General features: G+C 31.7%; 5 protein-coding genes across 6 annotated transcripts; 4 read left to right on the top strand and 1 right to left on the bottom strand.

Annotated features, from left to right (window-relative positions):
* On the top strand, positions 1–2,967 carry LOC103488489 (mogroside IE synthase-like). Its single transcript, XM_051082101.1, has 2 exons — positions 1–804; positions 1,984–2,967. The coding sequence occupies exons 1-2, from the start codon at positions 163–165 to the stop codon at positions 2,710–2,712; spliced, it is 1,371 nt and encodes a 456-aa protein (XP_050938058.1). The 5' UTR covers positions 1–162; the 3' UTR covers positions 2,713–2,967.
* Positions 2,968–4,540: 1,573 nt separating this feature from the next.
* LOC103488486 (mogroside IE synthase-like) lies at positions 4,541–6,638 on the top strand. Its single transcript, XM_008447260.2, has 2 exons — positions 4,541–5,388; positions 5,741–6,638. Exons 1-2 carry the CDS (start codon positions 4,705–4,707, stop codon positions 6,479–6,481), a joined length of 1,425 nt encoding a protein of 474 aa, XP_008445482.1. The 5' UTR covers positions 4,541–4,704; the 3' UTR covers positions 6,482–6,638.
* Positions 6,639–7,586: 948 nt separating this feature from the next.
* On the top strand, positions 7,587–9,924 carry LOC103488485 (mogroside IE synthase-like). Its single transcript, XM_008447259.3, has 2 exons — positions 7,587–8,393; positions 9,094–9,924. The coding sequence occupies exons 1-2, from the start codon at positions 7,722–7,724 to the stop codon at positions 9,823–9,825; spliced, it is 1,404 nt and encodes a 467-aa protein (XP_008445481.1). The 5' UTR covers positions 7,587–7,721; the 3' UTR covers positions 9,826–9,924.
* A 284-nt stretch (positions 9,925–10,208) lies between these two features.
* On the bottom strand, positions 10,209–13,042 carry LOC103488484 (2-alkenal reductase (NADP(+)-dependent)-like). Its single transcript, XM_008447258.3, has 5 exons — positions 12,547–13,042; positions 12,274–12,457; positions 10,971–11,137; positions 10,800–10,882; positions 10,209–10,682 (listed from the first exon to the last, which is right to left on the bottom strand). The coding sequence occupies exons 1-5, from the start codon at positions 12,799–12,801 to the stop codon at positions 10,301–10,303; spliced, it is 1,071 nt and encodes a 356-aa protein (XP_008445480.2). The 5' UTR covers positions 12,802–13,042; the 3' UTR covers positions 10,209–10,300.
* An 8,738-nt stretch (positions 13,043–21,780) lies between these two features.
* On the top strand, positions 21,781–25,552 carry LOC103488575 (6,7-dimethyl-8-ribityllumazine synthase, chloroplastic). Of its 2 annotated transcripts, none has more exons than XM_008447372.3 (7): positions 21,781–22,757; positions 23,253–23,348; positions 23,574–23,669; positions 23,760–23,838; positions 24,584–24,630; positions 24,750–24,809; positions 25,148–25,552. In XM_008447372.3, the coding sequence occupies exons 1-7, from the start codon at positions 22,488–22,490 to the stop codon at positions 25,184–25,186; spliced, it is 687 nt and encodes a 228-aa protein (XP_008445594.2). In that variant the 5' UTR covers positions 21,781–22,487; the 3' UTR covers positions 25,187–25,552. The 2 variants fall into 2 exon arrangements, with proteins under 2 accessions (XP_008445594.2, XP_050938059.1); XM_051082102.1 differs by having other exon boundaries at positions 22,392–22,754.
* Positions 25,553–26,563: the final 1,011 nt, after the last annotated feature.

Here is a 26,563-nt window from a genome sequence, read left to right on the forward strand (position 1 = left end):
ACGTGTACGGTGTAGGCAGAGACAAGTTTGATTAAAAAGCTTTTATAAATATTGAAGGAAAGAAAAAGAAAACAATTTCACTATTTGGCGCCATTACTACTTGCGAAGCAGAGCTTTCTCCATAGACGAAGACACAAAGGAGAAGAAGAAGAAGAAGAAATAATGGAGATAGGCTCAGATCCACATATATTAGCATTTCCATTTCCATCACAAGGCCACATAAATCCTCAGCTTCAACTCGCTAAACGCTTAATCTCAAATGGAATCAAGGTAACATTACTTACAACCTTACATGTTAGCCAACACTTGAAATTACAGGGCGATTATTCAAATTCCTTTAAGATTGAAGTCATTTCCGATGGTTCTGAGAATCGTCAAGAAACCGACACCATGAAACAAACTCTGGATCGATTCCAGCACAAGATGACCGCAAACTTGCAACATTACTTACAAAAGGCCATGGATTCTTCGAATCCACCTCGATTTATTCTTTACGACTCAACTATGCCTTGGGTTCTGGATGTCGCTAAGGAGTTCGGAATCGCTAGGGCTCCGGTTTATACTCAATCTTGTGCCCTCAATAGTATAAATTATCACGTTCTTCATGGTGAATTGAAACTTCCTCCTGAATCCTCAACTATTTCTCTGCCTTCCATGCCTCTGCTTTCCGCTAATGATCTTCCTGCCTATGATTACGATCCTGCTTCCGCTGATACTATCATCGAGTTTCTTACTAGTCAATATTCTAATATCGAAGATGCGGATCTGCTTTTTTGCAACACTTTTGACAAATTGGAAGGGGAGGTATGATTCTAGATCTTTCATTTTTCCATCTAATATTTTTCATTATCAATGATTCCTCTGCTTACATATATATATATATATATATATATATATATGAATGTGTTGCTTGGCTTAATCTATATGAAATTCTGTATGTGATCACTGACTGAATCTGTTAATGAATATTAAGTGGTGCAAAACAAGGATCAACTAACTCTAATTTTTACTGCATAGAGATAGAAATTGGAGGAATCTCATATCTGTGTTAAACCAACTTGAACCATTCCATTGTTTTTTCTTTTGATGAACATCTTGATTGTATTGAATCTTTCTCTGTCAATATTCATTTAAAAAGGTTATCTTCTTTTTTGTTCTTTTTTTTTTTTATTATTATTATTATTTTACGAGCAATAATTAGGGATTGCACTTAATAAAAAAAGAATTAAAATATTCTTTATTTTGAAAAATACAAAACTGCCATATGACGCTTTCCTATTAGTCTTTTCCTTATTTTATTAGAGATTACCTAATCTCATACTCTCCCTCTTCTGTATATAATATAATAATTCACCAAAATTTCAAATTTATGGTTTCGATAGATCTAACCCTAGAATTCGATATTTTGTAAAAAAATTCGATTATATTGTCATTTATCATAGTTTATTATTATTATTATTTTAAAAATTATAAATTATAACACAAAAATAATTCGATTCTTATCTCATAGTTTTACTAAAAACTTTCAAAAATTCTAATAAATTTCAGTTAAATGAACTTTTAGGTTTGGGAATGTAAATACTAAATCAAAGAAAATCTACCAAACATAAAAAAACGTGACTAACGTATATACATGATCTGATTAATAATTAGTCATGCTAATTTGTTTAAAAATCACGAAATGTTTTACTAATTTGAAATTTATTTTTTGAATTTTTTAGATTTGTAGTATTTTTCTAAAAATATATCTACTGCCTTTCTAAAATTAAGCCCTCAATATTTTTATCCCATGCTTTTCAAATTGAAAACGTGGAAATTACTGCCTCAACTTTCATTGATTTATATATTCTTTTTGGGTCATTAGCCAAATGCACTAGTAAATAAGGAGGAAAAATAGTGTTGCTTTTGTTATGATTTTTGATGTAGAAATATTAGTAGGAAATAACAATGTTTGTTGATTTAGTGATTTACTTTAATGATCAGATTATCAAATGGATGGAAAGCTGGGGACGGCCAGTGAAAGCCATAGGACCAACAATTCCATCAGCATACTTAGACAAAAGAATAGAGAACGACAAATACTATGGACTTAGCCTATTTGATCCCAACCAAGATGACAATCTCATCAAATGGCTACAAACCAAGCCCCCATCTTCAGTCCTCTACGTCTCTTATGGAAGCATAGTTGAAATAAGCGAAGAACAGATCAAAAACTTAGCGCTCGGAATCAAACAATCCGATAAATTTTTCTTGTGGGTGGTTAGAGAAACCGAAGCTAAAAAACTTCCCCCTAACTTTATAGAAAGTGTTGGGGAGAAAGGGCTTGTGGTCAGCTGGTGCTCGCAGCTCGACGTCTTGGCTCACCCGGCGATCGGTTGCTTTTTTACACATTGTGGTTGGAACTCAACGTTGGAGGCGCTGTGCTTGGGAGTCCCGGTTGTGGCATTCCCGCAATGGGCGGATCAGGTGACTAATGCTAAGTTTTTGGAAGACGTTTGGAAAGTTGGGAAGAGGGTTAAGGTGGATGAGAAGAGGATGGCTAGTGAAGAAGAGATAAGGAATTGTATTTGTGAAGTGATGGAAGAAGAGAGAGGCAGTGAGTTTAAGAAGAATTCATTGGAGTTGAAGAAATGGGCTAAAGAAGCTATGGAGGAAGGTGGGAGTTCTTATAAGAATATTATGGAATTTGTGGCTATGATTAAACAATCTTGATCTTTGTTACGATGTTTGGGGGTGTTTACCCCTGATATCAATTGTCCTTTCTTGGTTTGGTGAGCAAGTTTGAGTTGGAAAAAAAAAAAAAAAAAAACAAAAACTTACAAACTTATTTTGATGTTGTGGTTGGTTTTAATAAATTAAAGTACTTGGAATTGGTAAGATTCCTTTTCATGGTGACCAACAGGATCAAGTTTGATTCGATTTTTATTATAATAACAATAATGTATCACTTTCATTTTACCCTTTTAATTTTCACCCATATTTTATTTTATTTAAGCTCTCATCTAATAATAACAAAGCAAAAACTTAGTAATTACATGATATTTGTGATAGTTGGTGTTAACAAATGTAGATTATACTTTAGTTTGAGTTATAATAATATATATTTATTAATTTGAGAAAAAAATAGTAAATAATAAAAAAAATTATAAACGTAAAATAGTATAGAACTGTTGTAATAAATAGTAAATGTTGTAGCAAATAGAGTTTTGAAATAGTATTCATTGTAGTTAATTGGAGACAACGAAATATTTACTATAGCCAAAATGTAGTTTTACTGTTTTAGATAGTCTTATTCCAAATCTCTTAAAACTCAACTTAAATATTATTTTTAAGTTACAAATTTAAATTTTGTTTGAATTTGGTTTTGTCTCAAAATTTACACATTTAATGTTGATTTTTAGTATGAAAAAAGTGATATAATTTTTCTGTTACTTTAGTTAACAACTAGAGGAATAGCTAAAGGAGTAAAAAGATCAATAACGTATAGAACACATGAAGCTTTGTTAAGCTAGTTCGGTGAATCCACTTACGTCTGAAGAGTTTTCTAGCTTAGCTGATAAGCAAATTTTTATTAAGATTTAAATGAGTATAACACTTTAACAATCAAGAAGACACCCCTTCTAGATCTAGTACTATTTTTAATCATAAACAGAAACTAAAAATAATCAACTCCGTGTAGAAAAGTTTCTTTAAATCTCTTATCCCGCATATGTATCTTGAGTTGTCTATGAAGATATCAAAGAATCTTCATATAATATCTAAAAAGGTAATAACTTACCTTTTGCAAATATTCTTCACGAATTGTAGCTTGGAAAACGTTTCTGTTAAGACAACAAGCTCCCGAATATCTCCACAATGGTATGATATTGTCCACTTTAGGTATACACCCTAATGACTTTGCTTTTTGGTATCATCCCAAAATGCCTCATACCAGTGAAGATAATTGTCTTCACTTATATAACTAAGATCATCCACCGATGTGAGACTATGGTTGGATTCACAGTTTCGAAGAATAGAATTGCAAATACCTTCTCTTTTTATAAAATTCAAAAGGAGAAGGATAATCGATAGATTTGAAATTTTCTTCTTGAATGTGCCGAACAATATTTTTTTAAAGATAAAAGATAAGAAATAAAAATCCCTAAAGAAAGATCTTTTATATATATTTTTAAAAGAAACTAATTCCATATTTGTAAAAAAAAAAAAAAAATCTAACATAATCAAATATTCACTGCCCTTTTCGTGTTAATGTCTATTAATAAACATTGAATAATTTTAAAATTCAATTCATATAATATTTTTAATAGATTAATGCACATTGTTCAAATATTTAATAAAAAAAATTGTTTCAAATACAACAAAACCAACCAAAATATTTATTTATTAACATACCGTATAATATCATTGCCTATTAATCTATATTATCTATGTTCGTGTATATATCACTATTATTAAATGTTTGATAATATAAAATGTGTGACATTAGAAAATATAAACTATACTCAAACGAAATAGTTATTAACCTTTCCTTTTTTATAAAATCCGTTTAGACATTTGTCGTGTTTCACGTGTACGTTCTTGCAATACTACGAACCATGAACCTGAAGAACACGCACATTAAAACCACAAATTTCATTCTTATTCCTTCTACGGGATTCTCTAAATCAAAACCAACTCCACCGCAAGACAAACACGCCGCCGATCATGGAGAACGCGAAGGAGAACGGCGGAAGGAAATTATCAAGCAATGTAGTAGTGGTGGTGTTTGCTTATCCAAAGCACGGCCATATGAGTCCAATGCTTCAATTCGCCAAACGATTAGCTTCTAAAGGCCTCCGAGTAACATTTCTCACCACTTCCTCTGTAAATCAATCTCTCCAAATCAATCTTCTTCCCTCTTACCAAATCGATCTTCAATTCATCTCCGACGTCCGTACAGAACCCATTCTATCTCTGAAAGACGAGCACGAGAGCTTCGATGCCGTCGTTTCGAGGTCGTTTGGGGATTTCCTTGACGGAGCCCTAAGAACTAATATTAATTCCGATTACGATTCTACTCCTCCGAGATACTTCGTCGTTTTTGACTCTATTATGCCTTGGGCGATGGATGTGGCGGCAGAGCGAGGGATGGATTCGGCGCCGTTTTTCACTGAATCTTGTGCGGTCAATCACATTCTGAATCAGGTCTATGAAGGATCGCTGTGCCTGAGTAGTGTCCCTCCGGCGGCGGGAGTTTCGATTCCGTCGCTTCCGGTTCTTGCAGTGGAGGATCTGCCGTTTTTCTCGTACGAAAGGGAAGTGGTGGTGAATTTCATGGTCAGGCAATTTTCGAGTTTCAAGAAAGCGAAATGGATTTTCGTTAACACTTTTGATCAGCTTGAGATGAAGGTATGCGAATTCCTTCCTTCCTTCCTTCCTTCCTTCCTTATACTTCTTTTGTTTCCAAAGTTACGTAAATTCCCAAATATATATATACTTTAAAAATGTGTATTATAGAAACTCAGTGGATACCAAATGATAAGAACAAATGGAAAAGTATGAAGTGAACACTAAACATATTATCTCTATAATTTATAATATCACAAAAGAAAATAAAGTGGAACACTTGAATTATTTACAAATAATTTATAATATCACATATGAATTGTTTATATTAAATTTCATTATCTGTATCTCATATCCTTTTATCTATATTACTTATGTATTGATCTCAATTAACATTGAACAAATAACAAAGCAGGTAGTTAATTGGATGGCGAAAAGATGGCCAATCAAAACAGTTGGACCAACCATACCATCAGCATATTTGGAGGGTGAATTAGAGAATGACAAAAGCTATGGCCTAAAGCACCTAAAAATGGAAGATAATGGTAAAATTTTGGAATGGTTAGACACAAAAGAAAATGGTTCAGTCATTTACATTTCATTTGGAAGCTTGGTTGTCTTGCCACATGAACAAGTGGATGAACTAGCCAATTGCCTCAAAAGCATTACTACTACTACTACAAATCTTTCTTTCTTATGGGTTTTAAGAGAATCAGAAATCGAAAAGCTTCCCAACAACTTCATACAGAGCACTTCACATAAAGGCTTAGTTGTCAATTGGTGTTGTCAACTTCAAGTTCTCTCCCACAATGCTATAGGTTGTTTCGTCACGCACTGCGGTTGGAATTCGACGATTGAAGCCTTAAGCTTGGGAGTTCCGATGGTCGCTGTTCCGCAGTGGATCGATCAAACGACGAATGCTAAGTTTGTCGCGGATGTTTGGGAAGTTGGAGTTAGGGTGAAGATTGGTAGTGATAAAGGGATTGCAACAAAGGAAGAACTAGAAGCCTCTATACAAAGGGTTTTTGGAGGAGATCATGGGAAGAATGAGATCAAGATTAACTCAACGAACTTGATGAAACTCGCTAAAGAAGCTATGAAAGAAGGTGGTAGCTCATATAAAAACATTGAAGAATTTGTTGACTCAATTATTTAATTTACTACACTAATCTATGGTTAATAATAAAATTTGAAAATTGTGACGATGATGGATTAGGTCTTAGCTTGGTCCTTAGATATTAGCAAGTTGGTGAACATGAGAGGGAATAAAATGAACAAAAGTCGTTAGTCGACAATACGTTCATAAATTAAAATCATGGTGTATTTTAATTACTATGCTCATTCTTTTTGTGCATTACTAAGATTTATGGCCATTAACAAAGTAACAAAAAGATGACCTAATTACCTGTCGATAACCAATTCAAGTAGTATATATATATAGATTGAGCTAAACAATATCTCAACTTCGTATAGGGCATAAGACAGTATGCAGATTTTTGGAATTTAGATTAAAGACACATGAAAACACTTTATACTCTAGCCAATGAAAAAAATAACGTATATATCGCACTACGCATTTAGATTGTGAAATCTCTTTATTTTTAAGTCATTACATCTCAGGCTACATATATCTTTATATGAATTCCACTAGCAAATTCTTCTTACACATTTTTAAATATTTTCATTATTTTCATTATATATGTGTGATAAAAGTGAAGTAATGCATGGAAAAATGTACATTTTAAATTTAATTGAAATATCACTCATATATATTAGTCAAAAGTATTATCAAACACGTGTTTCATTCAATTAACATATAGTCATGAAACATGTGATTGACCACATTTAATCATTCATCTCAAATTACCAAATGGACAATTAAACATATATATTTGTCTATATCTCAAAATTTCACGTTTTTACAAATTCTATATAGAAACATAATATTGTGAAAAAAATCTACGAAACATCTAATACACTACTGAATGCCTCTAATGTTAACAAAATATAAATAATAAATATATTAATGTTTTTTAAATCACAAAAATGTATATTCACTAATTTAAATATCTTCTAAAATATCTATATCCATATCGACATTTTATCAAACGTTGTTTTAAAGAGATTAAATTTGTCCATTAAAATAATTCAAAATGAAAAAAATGGAATAGACAAAAGTGAGAGAAGGAAAAAAAAAGAAAAAAGAGGAAGGGACAAAATAATTAAATAACTATTTCACAAAATTGAAAAAGAAAAAAATTCAATTTCGATCTTTAATATTATTTTCGCGCAAAGCCCACGACAGAGCAAATCTCGGTGTGTATCATTTCCTTCTCCAACTCCGGGGGCACCACCACCGCCACAATTCTCATCTCCGACGAAGACCCCGTTCGGAAATGGAGATGACGGCGGCGAACGGAGGTGGAGAAAGAATCAAACAGAGTCATGTAATCGTGTTCCCTTTCCCAAGGCACGGCCACATGAGTCCAATGCTCCAATTCTCGAAGCGATTAATCTCCAAAGGCCTTCTTCTAACATTCCTCATCACTTCCTCTGCATCTCAATCCTTAACTATCAATATCCCTCCCTCTCCTTCTTTTCACTTCAAAATCATCTCCGATCTCCCTGAATCCGACGACGTCGCTACTCTCGACGCCTATCTCCGGAGCTTCCGAGCCGCCGTCACCAAATCCTTATCCAATTTCATCGACGAAGTCCTAACTTCAAGTTCCAATGAAGAAGTTCCTCCTACTCTTATCGTTTACGATTCTGTTATGCCCTGGGTGCAGAGTGTCGCCGCAGAGCGAGGTCTGGATTCGGCTCCGTTTTTCACTGAATCGGCTGCCGTCAATCATTTACTCCATCTTGTCTATGGAGGATCTTTGAGTATTCCGCCGCCGGACAATGTGGTGGTTTCGCTTCCGTCGGAGATTGTTCTTCAGCCGGAAGATCTGCCGTCGTTCCCTGATGATCCTGAAGTGGTTTTGGATTTCATGACCAGTCAGTTCTCACATTTGGAGAATGTAAAGTGGATTTTCATCAACACGTTTGATCGCCTCGAGTCCAAGGTATGCGATGCTTCTTAATTGATTTTTTAGTGATTGCAATCCATGGCACTTTTAAGTTAAAGCTGTTCTAAAAAACTCGATAGCTAAAAGGTGGAAACCAAAAAAGAAAAACATATTTTCTTTAGTTATAAGTACTTCAAATTACACACCTCACCGGCACCGTATTTCATGTATGGACATTCCTTGTTTTTGTATGAAAACCTCTTACTTCAAAGGAGATATCCGTATCATTCATCGCTAGACTATGCTCACTTTTGACCGATAATTATAAACTTGTTTTAGTTAAAATAAGAGGTTGATTTAGCAAAAATTGAACAAGAAAAATGGTAACATTTATCCAAGTTTATCTTGAAATTTTAGACAAATTTATTTTTTTAGAAATTATTGTAAATGGTCATAGAGATCGAAATTTTGCTAGTGTAAATAAAAAAGATATTGTATTACCATGATAATTTTATTCAAAATCCTCAAGGTTTATGGAGGAGATATCACACACCCATTGTTCCCACAAGGATTTGTTTTTTCTTCGTAAATAGTAATTGAAAGAAGCAGATTCATAAATCAACCAAAACATAATTCAACCAGTTGTATACATACTTATCTATATATCCAGTTCTGAATTGTGTTATACCCACGCTACTTTTGTAATGTTTTATGTAAATTACGCTACAATAATTTCATTATCATCAAACAAAATCAGGTTGTTAATTGGATGGCCAAAACATTGCCCATCAAGACAGTAGGACCAACCATTCCATCGGCGTATCTTGACGGTCGGTTGGAGAAGGACAAAGCCTACGGTTTGAATGTCTCAAAATCCAACAATGGGAAGTGTCCTATCAAATGGTTAGACTCGAAAGAAACTGCCTCAGTTATTTATATTTCATTTGGAAGTTTGGTTATATTATCAGAAGAACAAGTAAAAGAACTGACAAATTTACTTAGAGACACTGATTTTTCCTTCTTATGGGTTCTAAGAGAATCAGAAATGGTAAAGCTTCCTAAGAACTTTGTACAAGACACATCAGATCGTGGCCTAATTGTGAACTGGTGTTGTCAACTACAAGTTCTTTCTCACAAGGCTGTAAGTTGTTTTGTGACTCATTGTGGTTGGAACTCGACACTTGAAGCGTTGAGCTTGGGGGTGCCGATGGTTGCCATCCCACAGTGGATCGATCAAACAACGAATGCTAAGTTTGTTGCAGACGTTTGGAGAGTTGGAGTTCGAGTGAAGAAAAATGAGAAAAGTGTTGCTATAAAGGAAGAACTAGAAGCCTCCATCCGAAAGATTGTTGTTCAAGGAAATGGGACAAATGAGTTTAAACAGAACGCAATCAAGTGGAAGAATTTGGCTAAAGAAGCTGTGGATGAAAGAGGCAGTTCTGATAAAAACATTGAAGAATTTGTCCAAGCACTTGTTGCATCAAACTAGGTATAACATTCTAATAATATCTGTTCTACACTAATTTGTCTTCTTAATTATGCAAATCTGTCTTCTCATTTACATAAACAGATAGAATAATTTTCCCTACACTAATTTGTCTTCCCAATTATGCAAATCTTTCTTCTCATTTACGTAAACAGATAAATAATTCGTCTTCTCAATTATGTAAAATGATAGAATTCATATAATGTCTATTTGGTATGTATGTAATATAATTCACATTCACCTATAAAATATTTTGAGTCATTAACATTAAATGATTTAGTTAGTCATATGTTTAAATCCGTATAATTATTTCCTTTTCCGATGAATAATTTGACTGCAATTGTTGAACCACTAAATGAACAAAAAAAAAAAAAAAAAAAAACAAGTTTATGAATGAAAACAAATTTATATCATATCATTTAGCATATCGTCATACCAAATGCTTAAAAACATTTAAGTAAAGTCTTTCTAAACAAGCTCAATCTTCCTTTGTAACAACAACTACTTGTTTGCCTACGTTGCGACCTGACAAGATGCCGATAAGAGCGGATGGACCATTCTCAAGGCCATAAGCTAAATCTTCTAAATAAACAATCTGCCCTTCCCTTATGGGAGGCAAAACAAAATCCAAATACTTAGGATAGAGATGCAAGTAATCATGCATAATAAACCCTTCCAAACGAACGCGTTTTCCAATAGCACCAATCAAATTATAAACACCTTCAGGTTTGTCTTTTTGGAACTCAGATACCATCCCACACAAAGCAATACGACCATTCCTCCTCATATTAACAAGAGCAGCATCCAACATCTTCCCTCCAACATTGTCAAAATAAATGTCTATTCCTTCAGGGAAGCATCTAAACAAACAAACAATCAATCAATCAAACAAATATACACAGCCTAACACATGATATCTTTCACAATCTCAATCTAAAGTACTGAAATATGAACAAGGATTATTATTGATTCCTAACCTTGTTAGAGTAGCTTCCAAGTTTGGCTCTTCTTTGTAGTTAAAAACCTCGTCGAACCCGAGTTTGTTCTTCAGCAAATCAACCTGACCATGAACTGAGAGATGAGAATTCTTCCACCAAAACAGAAAAGATTAAAGGATGTTCTAAGTTTTGCTTGTTTGTTAAATCAACCTTTTGTTTGCTACCAGCACAACCAACAACATAACATCCCATTAACTTGGCAAATTGGCCAACAAGTTGGCCAACTGCACCAGATGCAGCTGAGACGAACACATATTCTCCTTTTTTAGGACAACAAATCTCGAAGAAACCAGCGTAAGCAGTCATCCCATTCACACCTGACATAATAAAGTTACACCTCAATAAAAGGAAAGGAAATATGGTAATTAACTTCCATTAGGATTTCTAGGAATCTCACTTGAGAAAGAAGTCAACATACCATCTTAATATCCTCTCCCCTTTCAAAATTTCTAAGAAACCAACCTACTACTAAGAACCGGGCTTCCATTTATACGGATAACATTAATTTCACGGCTATGAATGCCGTTTGCCCCAAATTTAGAAAATAATGAAATATGACTAAGAGTGTGTTAATCCATATTGTCCCGCACGGTTTTAGTGAGTATGAAATTAAGGTCATCTGGATAATAGTGTGCTGGACCCCCAATTTTATTTACCTATAACAGAAGGAAGAAAGACAAGGGGACACGTGGAAATGGTGAGGAAAGCAAGGAGCTGGGACCAGCCAAAGGGGGAGGGGGGACCACAAGTTAGTTAGTAGTGGAACGGAAAAAGGGAGCAGGCAGGGCAAAAGGACAAATGTCGGGTAAAAGGTGGGCTGCTCCCCCCCTGAAGAAAGAAGTAAGGCAGACTGAAGAAAAGGGCAGAAGACCGTTGCTGCGCAGAGGGCTGGACTTATAAATAAGCCATTGCGTGGGTGGTAGGGAGGAGGGTTTTGTTTTGGTTTTGTGTGGTGTAGTAGCGCAGGAACAGAGAGCTTGTTTCTGTGATTTTGAGTTGTGTTTTGTGTATTTTTCGTAGAGGAAGATCAGTCTTAGTAATCTGGCTGTAATTTTCGTTGATATTTTGGCAAGTTAAATCAAAGAGTTGCTTAAGAAGTTCTGGTATCTTAACATAGTGCTCTTGCTTCTTCGTGCTTGAACTCCTCCTCACTTTCTCATGCAGCCATGCCACTCCTCCACGCTCTCTCCCTCTCGCTCTCGCTTTCACCACTCTAAACACCCACTAATAGCATGCCAGGAGTATCATGGATAATTAACACTCTCTTAGTGCACTTGACAATGAAAATCATACTTCACTATTTTCAAAACTTGGGACAATCCATACATATACATAACTAAATCACTATCTTATATTCCAATATCCACCATTTAAATTCTCCTCATTTATAATGCTATGATCTCTCCTAAACTACCAATAAAATCATCTAATTAGAATGAGAAAAAAGAGATACCAAGAATTCCTGTGTAATAAGAAAGAGGAACATCGGTGTGATCAATTTTAAATAGAGCTTCAGCTTCTGAGGTTGAAAGTATAGAATACTCTTCCCAACCTGTCTTCCCCCATACAAAATCTCCTCTCTTAAACTTCGGATGATCGGAATCCAAAACTTTCCCAACTCCATATCCCCTAATAGGCTGCAACAACAACAAACACAAAGCTCAGAACAATCCAAATTATGAAAAGGACGGAAAAAAGAAAAACGGCACTGTTTTGATTAACCTACCGAACCGGGAGTGAAGGAAGCAATATCAATGGAGGCATTTTCGAACTTGTTCATACAAGCAAGCATATAGGGATCGCAGGAAAGGTAGAGATTCTTAAGAAGAACTCCATGTGAGCCATTCGGAACCTTCAGTTTAATGGTTCTGTTGGCGATCACTTCAAGATCCGATTCTTTGGGGGAAGCGCCGTCGGTGACATAGTCTTTTAAAATTACTTGTTTGTTGATTACTTCGCCGTCGCCGCCGTGGCTCTGCATGATCGTGAAGAGAATAAGAGAAGAAATGGAAGATGGGGTTTTTTTTCTTTCGGGTTTTCTCGTTTTTATTGTTAGATTGGAATATAAAGGGTATTGGGTATTGGGAGGAAGAAAGAAACTTCATGAATTTGAAAGAACCCCATTTGAAATTAAGCTTTGAAAAAGGTGATTAACTAAAGAGAGAAGGGAACGTGGCATTAGAGAGACGTATAAAGAAAGGTTAGTGGGGAAAATTCTCGAATCACCAAGGCATCTGTCCACTCACCTCTTACATATTTTTATAATATTGCTCGAAAAGTAAAAACACTTTATTTCAAAGTTCAATTCAAGGTTATTTCGTAATTCCTATTAAGAAGTTTTCGTAGGGATCTTTTCTTTAGAAAAATATGAGATTATGGGCGGATCCGGAGGAAAATATGGAAAGTTACGTAGATAAAATTTGAACTTTGGGTTGGAAAAATGAGCTAATAAGTATTATAAATTAAATAAGTTTCTTTATATATATATATATATATATTATATAAAGACGATAAAGTTGAGGGGTTCGAACCCTGGACTTATACTAAATCCGTCAATATATAAGACAACCATGTATATCATCTTAATGCAGTGATTATCGTGATGATCATGTAAAACTATCGTTATGATCATATTTGACGCAACACAATTTGTCTCTATTACAAAAATTTATAGTCTAATTTGGTATAGTAGCACCTAAATATGGTGGTAAGGAGGAAATGAATGTGAGCATGGACACTAAGGACCCGTTTGGTAACGTTCCTATTATCTGTTTCTTGTTTTTTGTTCCTTGTTCCCTGTTTCCTGTTTCTTCTTTTTTTAGAACAAGAAACAGTAATGCGTTTGATAACTGTTTCTATTTCTTGTTTCTTGAAAAAAAGAAAAAGAAACAAAAAATGTGTTTGATAACTGTTTCTTGTTTATTGATTTTCTTCTAGATTTATTTTTTATTTTTCATATCTACTTCAATTAAACATTAAACAAAAATATAGGTCTATCCATCAAACATAACAAATAAAATTATCAAAAATTTATTCATTTAATACGAAGAAGTATCAATGCACGAATAAAAATAATAACATAAACATAAAATTATATTTACCCTTCAAATGTTGCCAAATTTGATTGGCAATGTCATCTCTTACTCAGGCAATTTCTCTTTTTAATCCATCAATTTTAACAATCTCATCGTTATTTCGTGACATCTAGAATTTAATATTAATTTTAAAGTAAGTTATTATGTCTTCAATATTCAGAATTGAAAGAAACAAAACAAAATTTAACCTTTAACTCTTAACCTATGATGCTTTAGAGAAAAACCCACAACGAAAACCCAGATTTGCACAAAAAGAAAGATAAAAACTATGGATCCGACGAAGAGGAAGAGTTCGGGTTGTCGAGAAAGACGATGAGAGGTGAAGAGGAAGACAGTGTGCAGAGAAAAACGATGAGTGAAAGAGGAAGATGATGATTATTTGGAGAAGACGATGGAGATAAAAGGAAAAGGAAATCAATAAAAATAATTGAAAAAAGAAAAATGAACCAATAAAAATAATTGAGAAAAAGGAAAAGGAAACCAATAAAAATAATTGAGAAAAAGGAAAAGAAAAGAAATAAAAATAATGGAGAAAAATGAAAAGGAAACCAATAAAAAAAATTGAGAAAAAGAAAAAAAGCCAATAAAAATAATTGAGAAAAATGAAAGGAAAAAAATAAAAATAATTGAGAAAAAGGAAAACGAAACAAATAGAAATAAATTGAGAAAAAGGAAACCAATAGAAGCAATTGAGAAACGGAACAGAAGAAACTACTTTTTTTTTTGTTCCCAATAATTTCTTATAAAATGAGAAACATTTCTACTTTTTTTGAGAACGAAAAACAAGAAACGTTATCAAACACTTCTGTTTCTTAAAAAATGGAAACAGAAACAAGAAACAGGGAACAAGAACGTTACCAAACGGGCCTTAAGAAACCCATTGGAATTACCAAACTGGTCGAATTGAAGAACAAAAGTAGGTCGTTTTATTGACCAGTCGGGTGTTGGTATTTTGAAAAGTATTTGAAAAATAGAGCAGCGACCTGGATCAAACCGAACCGTTTTTTAAAAATTGTGTTTATTGTGTATAATATTATATTAAAGTTAAATATAATATAAACATTAAAACTTTTAAATTTTGGAATAGTTGCAAATATATCAATAATATTCAAAACAATAAAGTATATAACAACATTTTAAAAAAATTGCAAATATAGCAAAATTTATACAAATCTTGTATAGACGATAAGAGTCTATCAATTTTAGAGATCTATCATCTATAGACTTTCCTATATTTGCAATTTTTTAAAAAATATTGCTAAATACTTAATAATTATTCTAAAAATTACTGCCTATTAAAATTACCTTTAAATTTTTTACTTTATCCCATGGGCTCAGAGGCTAGACTCCAAGACCACTAGGCCCACAGCAAACCATGACAGTCCATATTACACAAGTATTAAAAAAGGGTAAAAAGGAAAATCGAATCAATCAAACTGCCTCTATCGATTCGATCAATCGATTTTCTTTGGTGGTTTCGAGTCGATTTTATATATTATAAACCAATTAGATCGATTTTCATTGAAAATCAACATGACTTGATCGATATTCACTCTTGAAAACCATTATTATATATATATATAATTTAACATATCACTTTTTGGGTATGTTATTGCCAAAACTTGATAAAAATAAAAGAGAGCTAAAACGATGACCAAATCTTTCCTTTTATTTTTCCTTTCCATGTCTATATATATGTATGTATATATATATATTCTTTAAAATATTGGGAGGAATATATAGAGTATTGGTTATGCAAGAAAGAGTTTAAACTAATTGATCACTTATTTAGCCTCCACATGGTTTATGGGAATTAGGGTTATTATAATCCCGCACTCCTCGTTTGAGGAGGGTTAGCATAACACTCCATGACCTTTCATTCCCCCTCCATAACACCCATTTCTTAAATTTTCACAATTCTATTATTTTTGTATTAGTAAAGATTTTGTAAAGATTAAAAAATATATACAATTTTATTTTTTCTTCTTGGAAAGATATTAAAATTTTAGTTTTAGTCTTTTTTTTTTTTAATTCGGTATTGTATTTTAAAATATTAGTAGAGGGTGAAGAGTAAGATTTTAAAAAAGAAACTTGTTAAAATTATTTTTATAAGATTGTCTTTTTTAGAAAAAAAAAGTCTGAAAGTAAAATATTCAGACCATTTTATAGAAATAATGATTTGGTTTTTAGTTTTGTTTCTTTTATAAAAATTTAGCTTAGAATATTTTTTTTATTAACTAGTTACCTATTTTACAAATGTTTTGAAAAATTAAATTGAAATTTGAAGAAATATATAGTTTTAAAAAACTTTTTGTTACTTCTTACTATTGTTTTTATTGAATGAAAACTTGAAAAACTAAAAAGAAATCAGAGGATTGTTTTCATAGATATTATAAAAAAATAAGCATTAAATTTAATAAATATTATAAGAAATTGTAAAAAATAATTTTAATAGAAAATAGAAAACAGAAAGTTACTGAATGAGGTTTGTTTTTTTAAGCGCAGGAAAACTTAAAAGACTTGGAAGAATTTTGTTTTTTTTTAAAAAAATACTTTTTTATGGCTGAAATTACTTTATAATATGATGTATTAAAATAAATATATTAAATTTATTCATTGGATGCACATTAAAAATAAATCATGAATTTAAATTGTAGATCCTCTTCTCAAATAACGTCAAATATAAATACAACATTTTCAGCTTTTTTTATATTTTAAAATTTTATTAAATAATACAATATATATATATTTTTAATAACAATTTGAATTTAAGCTTTAAAATTATAATTATGTCTCAATATCGTATTTGTAATTATTTGAATCTTCTTCTTTTAGGTTTTATTTGAGAAAATAAAAGAATGAATTTGAGAGAGAAAAGTGTTGCCGACGGAGTGGAAGATGTCGGAGTTTCGACGTAAGCGACGACGAGCTTTTTCAAGCCACGTTTGACATTAGTCGTGGGTTTGCAGCGGGTTCTGACATTCCGGCATTTGTTGGAGTCAGATTTAGCAGCTAGTTTTGTTTTCACCGTTGTCCCCAAATTATCGAGTCTTGGTAGCCATGGCCTTGCCTTCACCACTGCTTTTTCCTCTCTGTATTTAGGCTTTTTCAATATGATCAATGTCGGAGATCCCTCGAACCATTTATTTGCCATCGAGTTTGACACCTTTTAAAATCTAGAGTTTGAGAACATTGACGACAACCACATTGGAATTAATCTCAATAATATGATCTTCACTGCCTCCACTACAGCCTCTTATTTCATTAACGACGAGAACACCAAGCAATATATAAACATAAAAAGTGGCCACCAAAAAGTGGGGCACCAATTCAAGTTTGGATTGATTATAATGCCTCTGTAAATTCCCTCACAATGGCCCTTTCTTCGTTTTCCACCAAACGCCAGAAGCCAATTCTGTCTGGCCCTTTCTCCATTTTCCACCAAACCCTAGAAGCCAATTCTGTCGTTTGATGTCGATCTCTCCACGATTTGCGCCAAATGTATGAAAGACTTTGAATGTTTGAATGGGACGAAGCTAGAAGCTAGCTCCAATGGTTTTTGGTTGAACGCGCACAATTTGGACAAGATATGAAATGGCTGTCGGCTGCAGTAATTATATGGAGCAATTCTTTTTTATACATCGTTCGATTTTGCTATTTTATCAATTTAAATAAAAATTTATCATTTATTCAAATTAAACCTTCTATCTTGTTATTCTTTCTTGTCAGCTCGATTTTTCACTCTAGCCCATAGCCTCATAAGCCAGACCCGATGACACAACTAATGGACAATCCACATTCACAAGTATTAAAAAAACTGTCAAGAAAGTTGAATCGGTTGAACCGCTCCATCAATTCGGTCAATCGATTTTCTCTAAGTGATTTCGAGTCGATTTTATACATTATAAACAGATTAGATCGGTTTTCAACACCAATTTTCAATCGGTTTTCATTGAAAATCGATCTTGCCTGACCGATGTTCATCCTTGAAACTATTATTTTATATATAATAATCAATACCTTATTGGAGTTATTATTGTCAAAAAAATTAATAACTCCAATCAAAAAATTAATAACTCCAATCAAATAATCAATACAAAGTAATTATTGGAGTTATTATTGTCAAAAAATTATATCTTTTTATCTAATTTAACATGTCATTTTTTGGGAGTATGTTATTGCCAAAACTTCATAAAAACAAAAAGAGAAGTAAAAGGAAGACCAAATGTCTCACATTCATTTCTCTCCTTTCATCTTTCCTGTTATTTTCCCATTTCATCCCTCATTTCCACTGTTTTCCACTCTTTTTCTCCCTCATAACTCTATAAAAATTCTGTCAATAAAGAGAGGATATTATTTTACCAAAAAGATTAATATATATATATATATATATATATATATATATATATATATATATATATATATTCCCCTTTCATCCTCCAATTTTAAGCAAAAATAGCATTTCCTCTAAAGAAGAACTTAAGGAAACTACATGATTTCTCTTGGGACTGCATCAAAAAGTAATTACAAAAAAATGTACTTTTTTAAATAGATAAAAGAAAATATGAAAAAGTAATCAGAAAAGAATATATCTTCTAAAATAGATTAAAAAAAAAATGTGGGGATAGATGCATCCAACATGCACACTTCTTTTCTACTTTTTAGTTCTTTGCAAAATGCCATTTATGTACTCCAACTTAATATTAATTTTATAGAAACATACACAAATTTTCTTTTAAGTTTTAATCCAAGTATTCATCCCTTATTTTTACAAATATATCCTTTTAATTTGAATTTTAAAAATATACTTTTTTTTTAAGTTCTCGAGTTTTTAAAAATAGATTTACAAGATTCTAAAAGTTTTATTTTTTTTTTATTTAAAATACTTATATAATTATTTAAAATAAAAATATAAAGTTATTTCAAGGAACATTTTAAACCTATTTTGAAAAATTCAGATGTTAAAAAGGTATATTTTAAAAGTTCATAAACCATGTGAGTCTATTCTTATAAACTTGAATACTATAAAAATACACTTTTTAAACTAAAAGATCAAATATATATATATATATATATTCTTTACAACTTAAGAATTCAAAAACTAATTTTTCCTATAAAGAATTTAGTACTTTTTTCTAATACAAACTCTTGTGGAGGGGTAGAAAATTCCATGGGTACATAAAATGTATAACCAAAAATTTGATTTTGTAATTTTATTAATAAAGAAAAGTTGAATTTGAGAATTAGTAGAGTTTTTTCTTTTTAAGAATTCATAAGTATATGGAAATTATCTTGCAAATAAAAATAAAAATATGATTCTTTAAAAAAAATTGAGAAGAATATTGTTGGAGTTCTTTTTTTTTTTTAATTCTATAAATACATGAAATTAATCACCATCATGGGTTAACTAAGGGGTAAAAAAAAAGATATATACTCAAAAACGAACTAAGAGGTCAGGTTAAATCTATGGTAACCAACTACCTATGAATTAATTTGGATTGTAGGGTTAGGTAGGTTGTGCCATGAGATTATGTCCGATGAGATTATTCGAAGTGCATGTAACCTGATTTGGACACTCACGCATATAAAAATAAGTACATAGAAACTAATCCCTAAAAATTTAAAAAAAAAAAATTAATAATTTGAGAATTAGTAGTGTTTTCCTTCTTGATTTCTTTAATTAAATTTTTTTTGAAAAAAGACTAAATTTTAGTAATGTTTGTTAATAGAGTGCTAAACAGTAATATTTTTATTTACACACAAATAACTCTCAAACTCAAGTATGAAGTTATGTAGACTAATCATGTATTTAATACGATGGATGACAACTCCTCGAATCTCTTTTATTTTAAAATATCATTAAAAGATGATGTTGGATGGATGTTGCATCACAATCATATTACAACAATTATCATTTTTGGTCCTTTCAACACAAACAATCTTCAAAATCGATTTCACATGTAAATAATAATGTTGTTCAAACGAGAAAAAATGAAAAATAAAATAAAATTAATTGACAAATATCACTTCACTATAGTAAACATTATTGAAATTGAGTTATTTAACATTGATTTATGAAATCAATATTCTAAACTAGACACCACATTTAGGCCACTTAGTTGATTATTATACTCCGTGAATTATAATAATCAGTGTTTGTGAAAATCACTATTTTAACTAATAGTTTGTATGCAGACGATGAGTGAAAGTAAATATCATAACGTAGATAATTTTGAAATAATATTTTATTATAATTAAATAGTTGTATCTATCGTTATATCTGGTACACCAAACATGGAATGGACTACACTGATTCATTCTACCAATTTTTAGTTTGGGCCTCAAACAACGTCTAATACTTAATCGTTTTCTTTTTGTAAAATGGGAGGATATATAGATATGGATATTTCATGGATGGATTATAATACATTAATTAACAAGTTATGCAAGATAAAGTTTATGTTATTGGCCACTTATTTAATTATATATTATTTACCCTCATATGGTTAATTTGATGCAAGGTCAAATTCTAGGTTCATGTGCAATATTTAATTAATGTGCACCAACAATGTAATAAATGTCCATCATATGGTGTATATAATCATATTAAATTCATTCTATTTTTTTCTCCACCCACACCTCTTGCTCTTGATCTAATTAATGTTTTGTGTTAATTGTCAAATATTTTATGTTAGTGATATTCAGACTCTCTAACTATAGTTGAGTTAGTCTTAATTTATCCACATTTAGTTCATCTTTGTTATTTCAAAACACATGGCTGAATTTATCAAATCAATCATGAGGTTTCATTATCTTTTTCTCTGTTTTAATCCATTTTAAAAATTAACGCAGTTAAGAATAAACACTCAGAAATTTCATAAGCTACATTCACAAACTACATTAATACTAAGAGAAACACGTAATATAAAATAATACGTAATTTGATTAATTAACAAGCAAACGAAGATCAATTCAATCCTATTTGAAAAACTTCGTGGAATTTACTAGAAGATAGTTATCTTAGATATTATTATTGGTGTAATTAAGAATTTGTTACATTTAATTATTGTTACGATTGTGTAAAAAATTAGTACAATTCACACGTGTAATATTTCTCTCTCCAAATTCAAATTACAATAATACTCCATGCGCGTTCTCATCTTTGGTTTCGTGTCAACACAAGGATTTCCATAAATCTTGTCTTCACTCGTATTCTCTTAAAGGCCTTTCTAATGAGTTTATTTGTAGGCTTTCTCCTTTCGTATAGAAAAAAAGTCTACCGGAACAAAGAAAAGAGGTTAAAGAATGTCTACTTTAGTTAGTTAGCTTAAACTGAAAATAATTCTAACTACAACAATTTAAATCCGAAGGCTGAAGTTCTTTATATAGTATTTAATGTTCATCCCTTCTTTGACTTTCTTTGTACTTTCCTAACATAAATTTAGAAAACAAACAACAATAAATGAGAAAATAGAAAATAAAAAACGAAATACTAAAAACAAGAAACAAAGAACAGAAACTAATATTTTTCCAAAACTAAAAAATTTACAAAAACTAAAATAATATTCAAAGGAAAACAATACAATAGTTTAATAAAAGAAAAATCAATTTAGACCATAGAAAAAGGATTGGGGATCTCAAAACATTAAATATATATATATATATATATATATATATAAACTCTCCCAAAAGATAAACAAAATTAATACGATGGATGTTTAAGTATTGAAACAAAAAACATTATAGAGAAGAGAAGAGACCATGGCTTGATTCGTGCTTCTTACTTCATACCCATACATACCCCCCATGTGCATTTCTTTTTCTTTTATTCAATAAACATATATATATATATATATATATATATAATCTTTTTCTTACATTTTTTTTTTCTTTTTTCTTTCTTTTTTAATATCTGCATGAATCATGGTGTCTCATTTTTTATTATTTTGTTTCTTATTTTTAAAATCTAACCTAAATTAGTTTTTTTATTTATTTTTTTTTAAAAAATGATAATTTGGTAAATCTAGATTGAAGTTTGTTAAACTTTTAGTACCCTTTATTCAATTTTAATCAAAGTATTTTTAGTTTTTTATTATTGTTTTTATCTTTTTCAAAATTTTAAAGTTCACTGTAAATTTTAAAAATCTATTTACATGATATACTTTCTTTCAATCCAAGCTATTATTATATTTTAGTTAGTTTTAGAAAAGAAATAATTTTAAGAGAGTAAATGCATGTTTGGATGTTTTTAGGAAAAAAAGTGTTTCTAAAAACTTATTTTTTATTTAAATTCTTTTGATAAGAAAATATATATTATATGTTAGACATTTTCAATTTAGTTATACACTGATAAATGAATAGATCTATATCATTAAAAAAAAAAAAAAAAGAAATAAACTTTTTCTACATTTGTGATTCAAACAGTCCGTAAATGTGAAAAGAATGTGAGTGTATATATATATATATATATAGGCATAATTCTGATCGAGAAAGTCAAGCGAGGAGAATCCCCACACTGTGCTTCTTCTTCTTCTTTTTCTTCTTTTTCTTCTAGTTGTTATTGGAGTTGATAATGGCGGCCTCATTTGCTGCTCCGGCTCAGGGCTTGGTTCATCGTCAAAATCTCACGCTCTCATTTTCCAATTCCAACTTCAAACCCACTCAACTTCAGTTTCAGGGCTCACTTTCTTCTAAATCTCAACCCCTCTCCTTCTCTTCTCGACTCAACCTTCTTAACCATGCCTCTTCCCCCAACAATCACCGTTCCTCTTTTGCTCACACCGCCGCCGTTCGCCACATCGTTGGCTCTCTTGCCAAAGCTGGTGGCCTTCGCTTTGCTGTGGTCATTTCTCTTTCCCCCTCTTTTTTTTTTTTTTTTTTTTCTTCCTTTTTTCTCCTTGTTCTTCTAATTCATGATGTTCTGTTCGTTCTCGAGGCTACTTAGCCGTTTTTGTTCATAATTTTGAACTCTTAAGTGGTTTTTCCTTATCGTTTACCTAAAAACGTGTAGTAAATGTAATGATGTATCGTCTGAGAATTTATTCGCTTCTAAGCACCGTTCTATTGATTTGTTGCCTGCATTCAATTCAAAAATTATGCGACAATGATTAATATCTGTGATGTATTAAATTGAACTTCTTACAATTTTTTTCGATGCGGCTGTTCTTGTGAGTTCTGTTATCATGAATCTAAACTGAGTCTTTTTTTTTTTTTTTTTTTTTACTCCCTTGTAATTTATGTGTGTGGACTCGTGGGATTTAATCGTAACATCATTCATGCTTGCATATCTCGTTAACGGGTTTTTGATTATTGAAAGGATTGTTTTTCTTTGATGAAGGTTGTGGGGCGGTTCAATGAAATTGTGACAAGGCCAATGCTCGAGGGAGCCTTGTCTACTTTCAAAAGCTATTCAGTTCAAGACGAGGACGTTGATGTAAGTGTTTCGTTATACAACATGTGAAACTCGCAATTTATCTACATATTATGGGTACAAGTAAAATAGGGTGGCTGAACTTGATTGGCAGACAACAAGTATAATAGCATACACCTTTCATCAGATTTGCATTGAGAGTGAACGTGTATCTGACCTTGCTAGTTGACAAACAGCTTAACTTTGCTTGACATATTGACTTTATTATTTACCTCGCCATCATATTAGGTTGTCTGGGTCCCAGGGAGCTTTGATATTCCTGTGGTTGCTCAAAAGCTTGGGCAATCTGGGAAGTACCATGCTGTCTTGTGCATTGGAGCTGTGGTATGATTTTCTGTAACATTTATCAAGTCCTTTTATATATTATAGGCTTGAATGCACTTATTAATACCATGAACCACTTCATTATGATAGATTAGAGGTGATACATCCCACTATGATGCCGTTGTAAACTCTTCTGCATCTGGAGTACTTTCTGCCGGTTTAAATTCAGGTTGGCTTTCATGTTTTTGTAGTTTAGTAGAACTTTATATTCTTTTATCCTATTAATTTAAGTTTTCTAACCAATTTTTGTTCTGTATTGCTTATCTTTTATGAGTTCAACTCAAGGCTTTTGATTTGAGTCCATCATTTATAGGAGTTTCTAAATTCTAAATATTGCAGTCGAGTTGACTTAATTATTCCAATCTTGGCAACTATGAACCGATTTAAGGAATATCAGGGTATGAAGATGACAAGAAGCACCTGGTTCTTATAGATCTATATAAATTGTGTGATTACGTGCACATTCCCAGCCTTTTATTGAAAGAAAAAATATTGGTTTCCCCGATTAAAGCTTAACATTAATTTCATATGATAACATCAAGGGCCTTGGTCATCAGTCGAAGTATCTCCTTTTAAAGGTTATAGGTTATATTTCAGTAAATCGAGACCCCTTTTAAAGCATTCCAATATAAGCCTTAGTAATAGTTTGAGTTGGAACAATAATGATTTATGTTTAAGCTGTTGGGACTTGGGAGCTATAGTGAACTATGTTCTTGTTCTTGTATAACCGACATGCGAATTATCTTTTGCTCCTTATATGTGCAAACCTGTGTTAAAATTATTGATAGTAATCTCTGTAACCATATTTTTAGAGAAGTACCATTTATATCAATGCTTCCATCTTAGTTCTACTCTTTCTTCATCTTTGAGTTGTTGCTACATGAAGCTAAAGCCATTTTCTTATGCCTGTGTAGGAGTCCCATGCGTATTTAGCGTCTTGACTTGTGACACCCTAGAACAGGTAAATATGATCTAAACTGACTGTTACAAGTATTATCCCGCCTAGAGAATTGTTCTCAAAAGGAGCTACGTGATTTCTGGTCGTTACTTGCTTTTCACCACTTCTTAATTTTTCTAAAGGGTTTCGATCGAGCTGGCGGTAAAGTTGGAAATAAGGGATCTGAGGGTGCTTTGACAGCTGTAAGTTGTTTTAGTTAGTTTATACTGTTCAAACGGTTGATTGTTCTAAGAAAAGAGACTGATTACTAACATATTTACTATTCAAACGGTTTGCCAAAGCAAAAGTATATGGGAAAAATGTCTAATATGTGAACGAAAAGCTCTAAATTCGTTTTCTTTCAATGCATATATATAGGTTTATATTTGACTTTGAATTTTATTGACATATGCAAGTGGTACTGCTAGGATTTATCTTTTTGAACTTTATGATTATTATTATTATTATTATTTCTGATTTGTGAAAAAATCTTTTGTTATAAGATTTTGCATCATTTTGGCCAATTTCACTTCTTCTGCAGATGGAGCTGGCGTCTATGTTTGAGTACGATCTGAAGTAGTGGAGAAATAAGATCTAACAATTTCCATTATCCTTAGTGTTGCGGTTTCTTGCTTTTTCCCTGTTGTCTTTAGTAATGGTAGAATGCTTCATCAAAATGCAAAAAGAAAAAAAAAAAAAAAAAGAAAGAAAGAAAGAAAAGCCACATGATGTCTCAAACTGAAGTCGGCTGAAACTGGTCTAGAGGAAGGAGAAGGTTCCATGATTTCAATTTTCAAAGTTTCTTTTCTCAGCTTTGCCTTTTAACCGTTTATGTTAGAATAAAGATGTGAGGAATTTTATTTGTGATGCACAATGAACAGAGTTTATATTATTTAAGAGGCCATGATGATAATCATTAATAAGTTCAACTCGGGTTACTTTGATATTTTGATGTTTTCTATTATTCAAATTCATCTTGTTTTCCAGGTTGACCCTTTTTTGTTGGTTGTGTTTACATTTTTTTTTCCTGAAAACTGGAGACGCTGCAGCTTCCTTTCAAATCTCTTTCATTTCTCTCCTAATTAGTGTAAAATCGAGACATCTATGTTGCTCACCTTGCTTGGTGGAGTACTTATTTGGATTGAGGAGTTTTTAAACCTTGGTAGGTTTCATAAGCCACATAATTTATTAACTCTTTTTACTGAAAGCTTCACGATTAAATAACTTTTTAAACCAATTTACACAATAATTGAAAAATGAAACATTTCAACGGATATTCTACGAATGCGCAAAAATTACACATTAAATCTATGGTAATAAAATGAAGTATTTGTTTAAAAACAAATGGAACAAGATATGATAGAGTCAAGACAATTATTGTACAAGGTCTATCTAATGTTAGATGCAAAGACACAAAATAGATCTACATAGATATCATGAGTTGTCTTGTAATAAAACTACTTCGATATCTTTTTTCATAACCGAGCTCGAAGGGATAAGGGTAACAAACGTTAAGATTTTTATTATCGAGCTTTTATTAGCCCTCCAAATGTCCTTCAAAATATGGAATATTGGTCACCAAGTCTACATTCTATATCTAAAAAGACACTTGGTATTCATTTTGTTTTATATTTAATTATATAATTGCGATACGTAGTATGGATGAAATAGATATGGACTCAGAAATTGCTTCTCCACATTAGAAAACCTAATGTAAATGATTGTGATCCTCAGCTTTTACCTTCTTTGTATTTATTTCATCTCAAATTTTTCAAATTTTACACTTTAAATAATCATACAGAGTAAGTTTGTACGTCTGACATCCATCATTTGGGTTGATGTTGGCCTTTGAATACTATAAATTATACCTATATTTCTTACATTCAATTCTAATGGATCTAGCTTTGCACTTGAAGATCCAAAGACAATTCAATCAATCTTGCTGCATGTGAGAATA

The sequence above is a fragment of the Cucumis melo genome, chromosome 3, assembly GCF_025177605.1.
Source record: "Cucumis melo cultivar AY chromosome 3, USDA_Cmelo_AY_1.0, whole genome shotgun sequence".
Lineage (NCBI taxonomy): Eukaryota > Viridiplantae > Streptophyta > Magnoliopsida > Cucurbitales > Cucurbitaceae > Cucumis > Cucumis melo.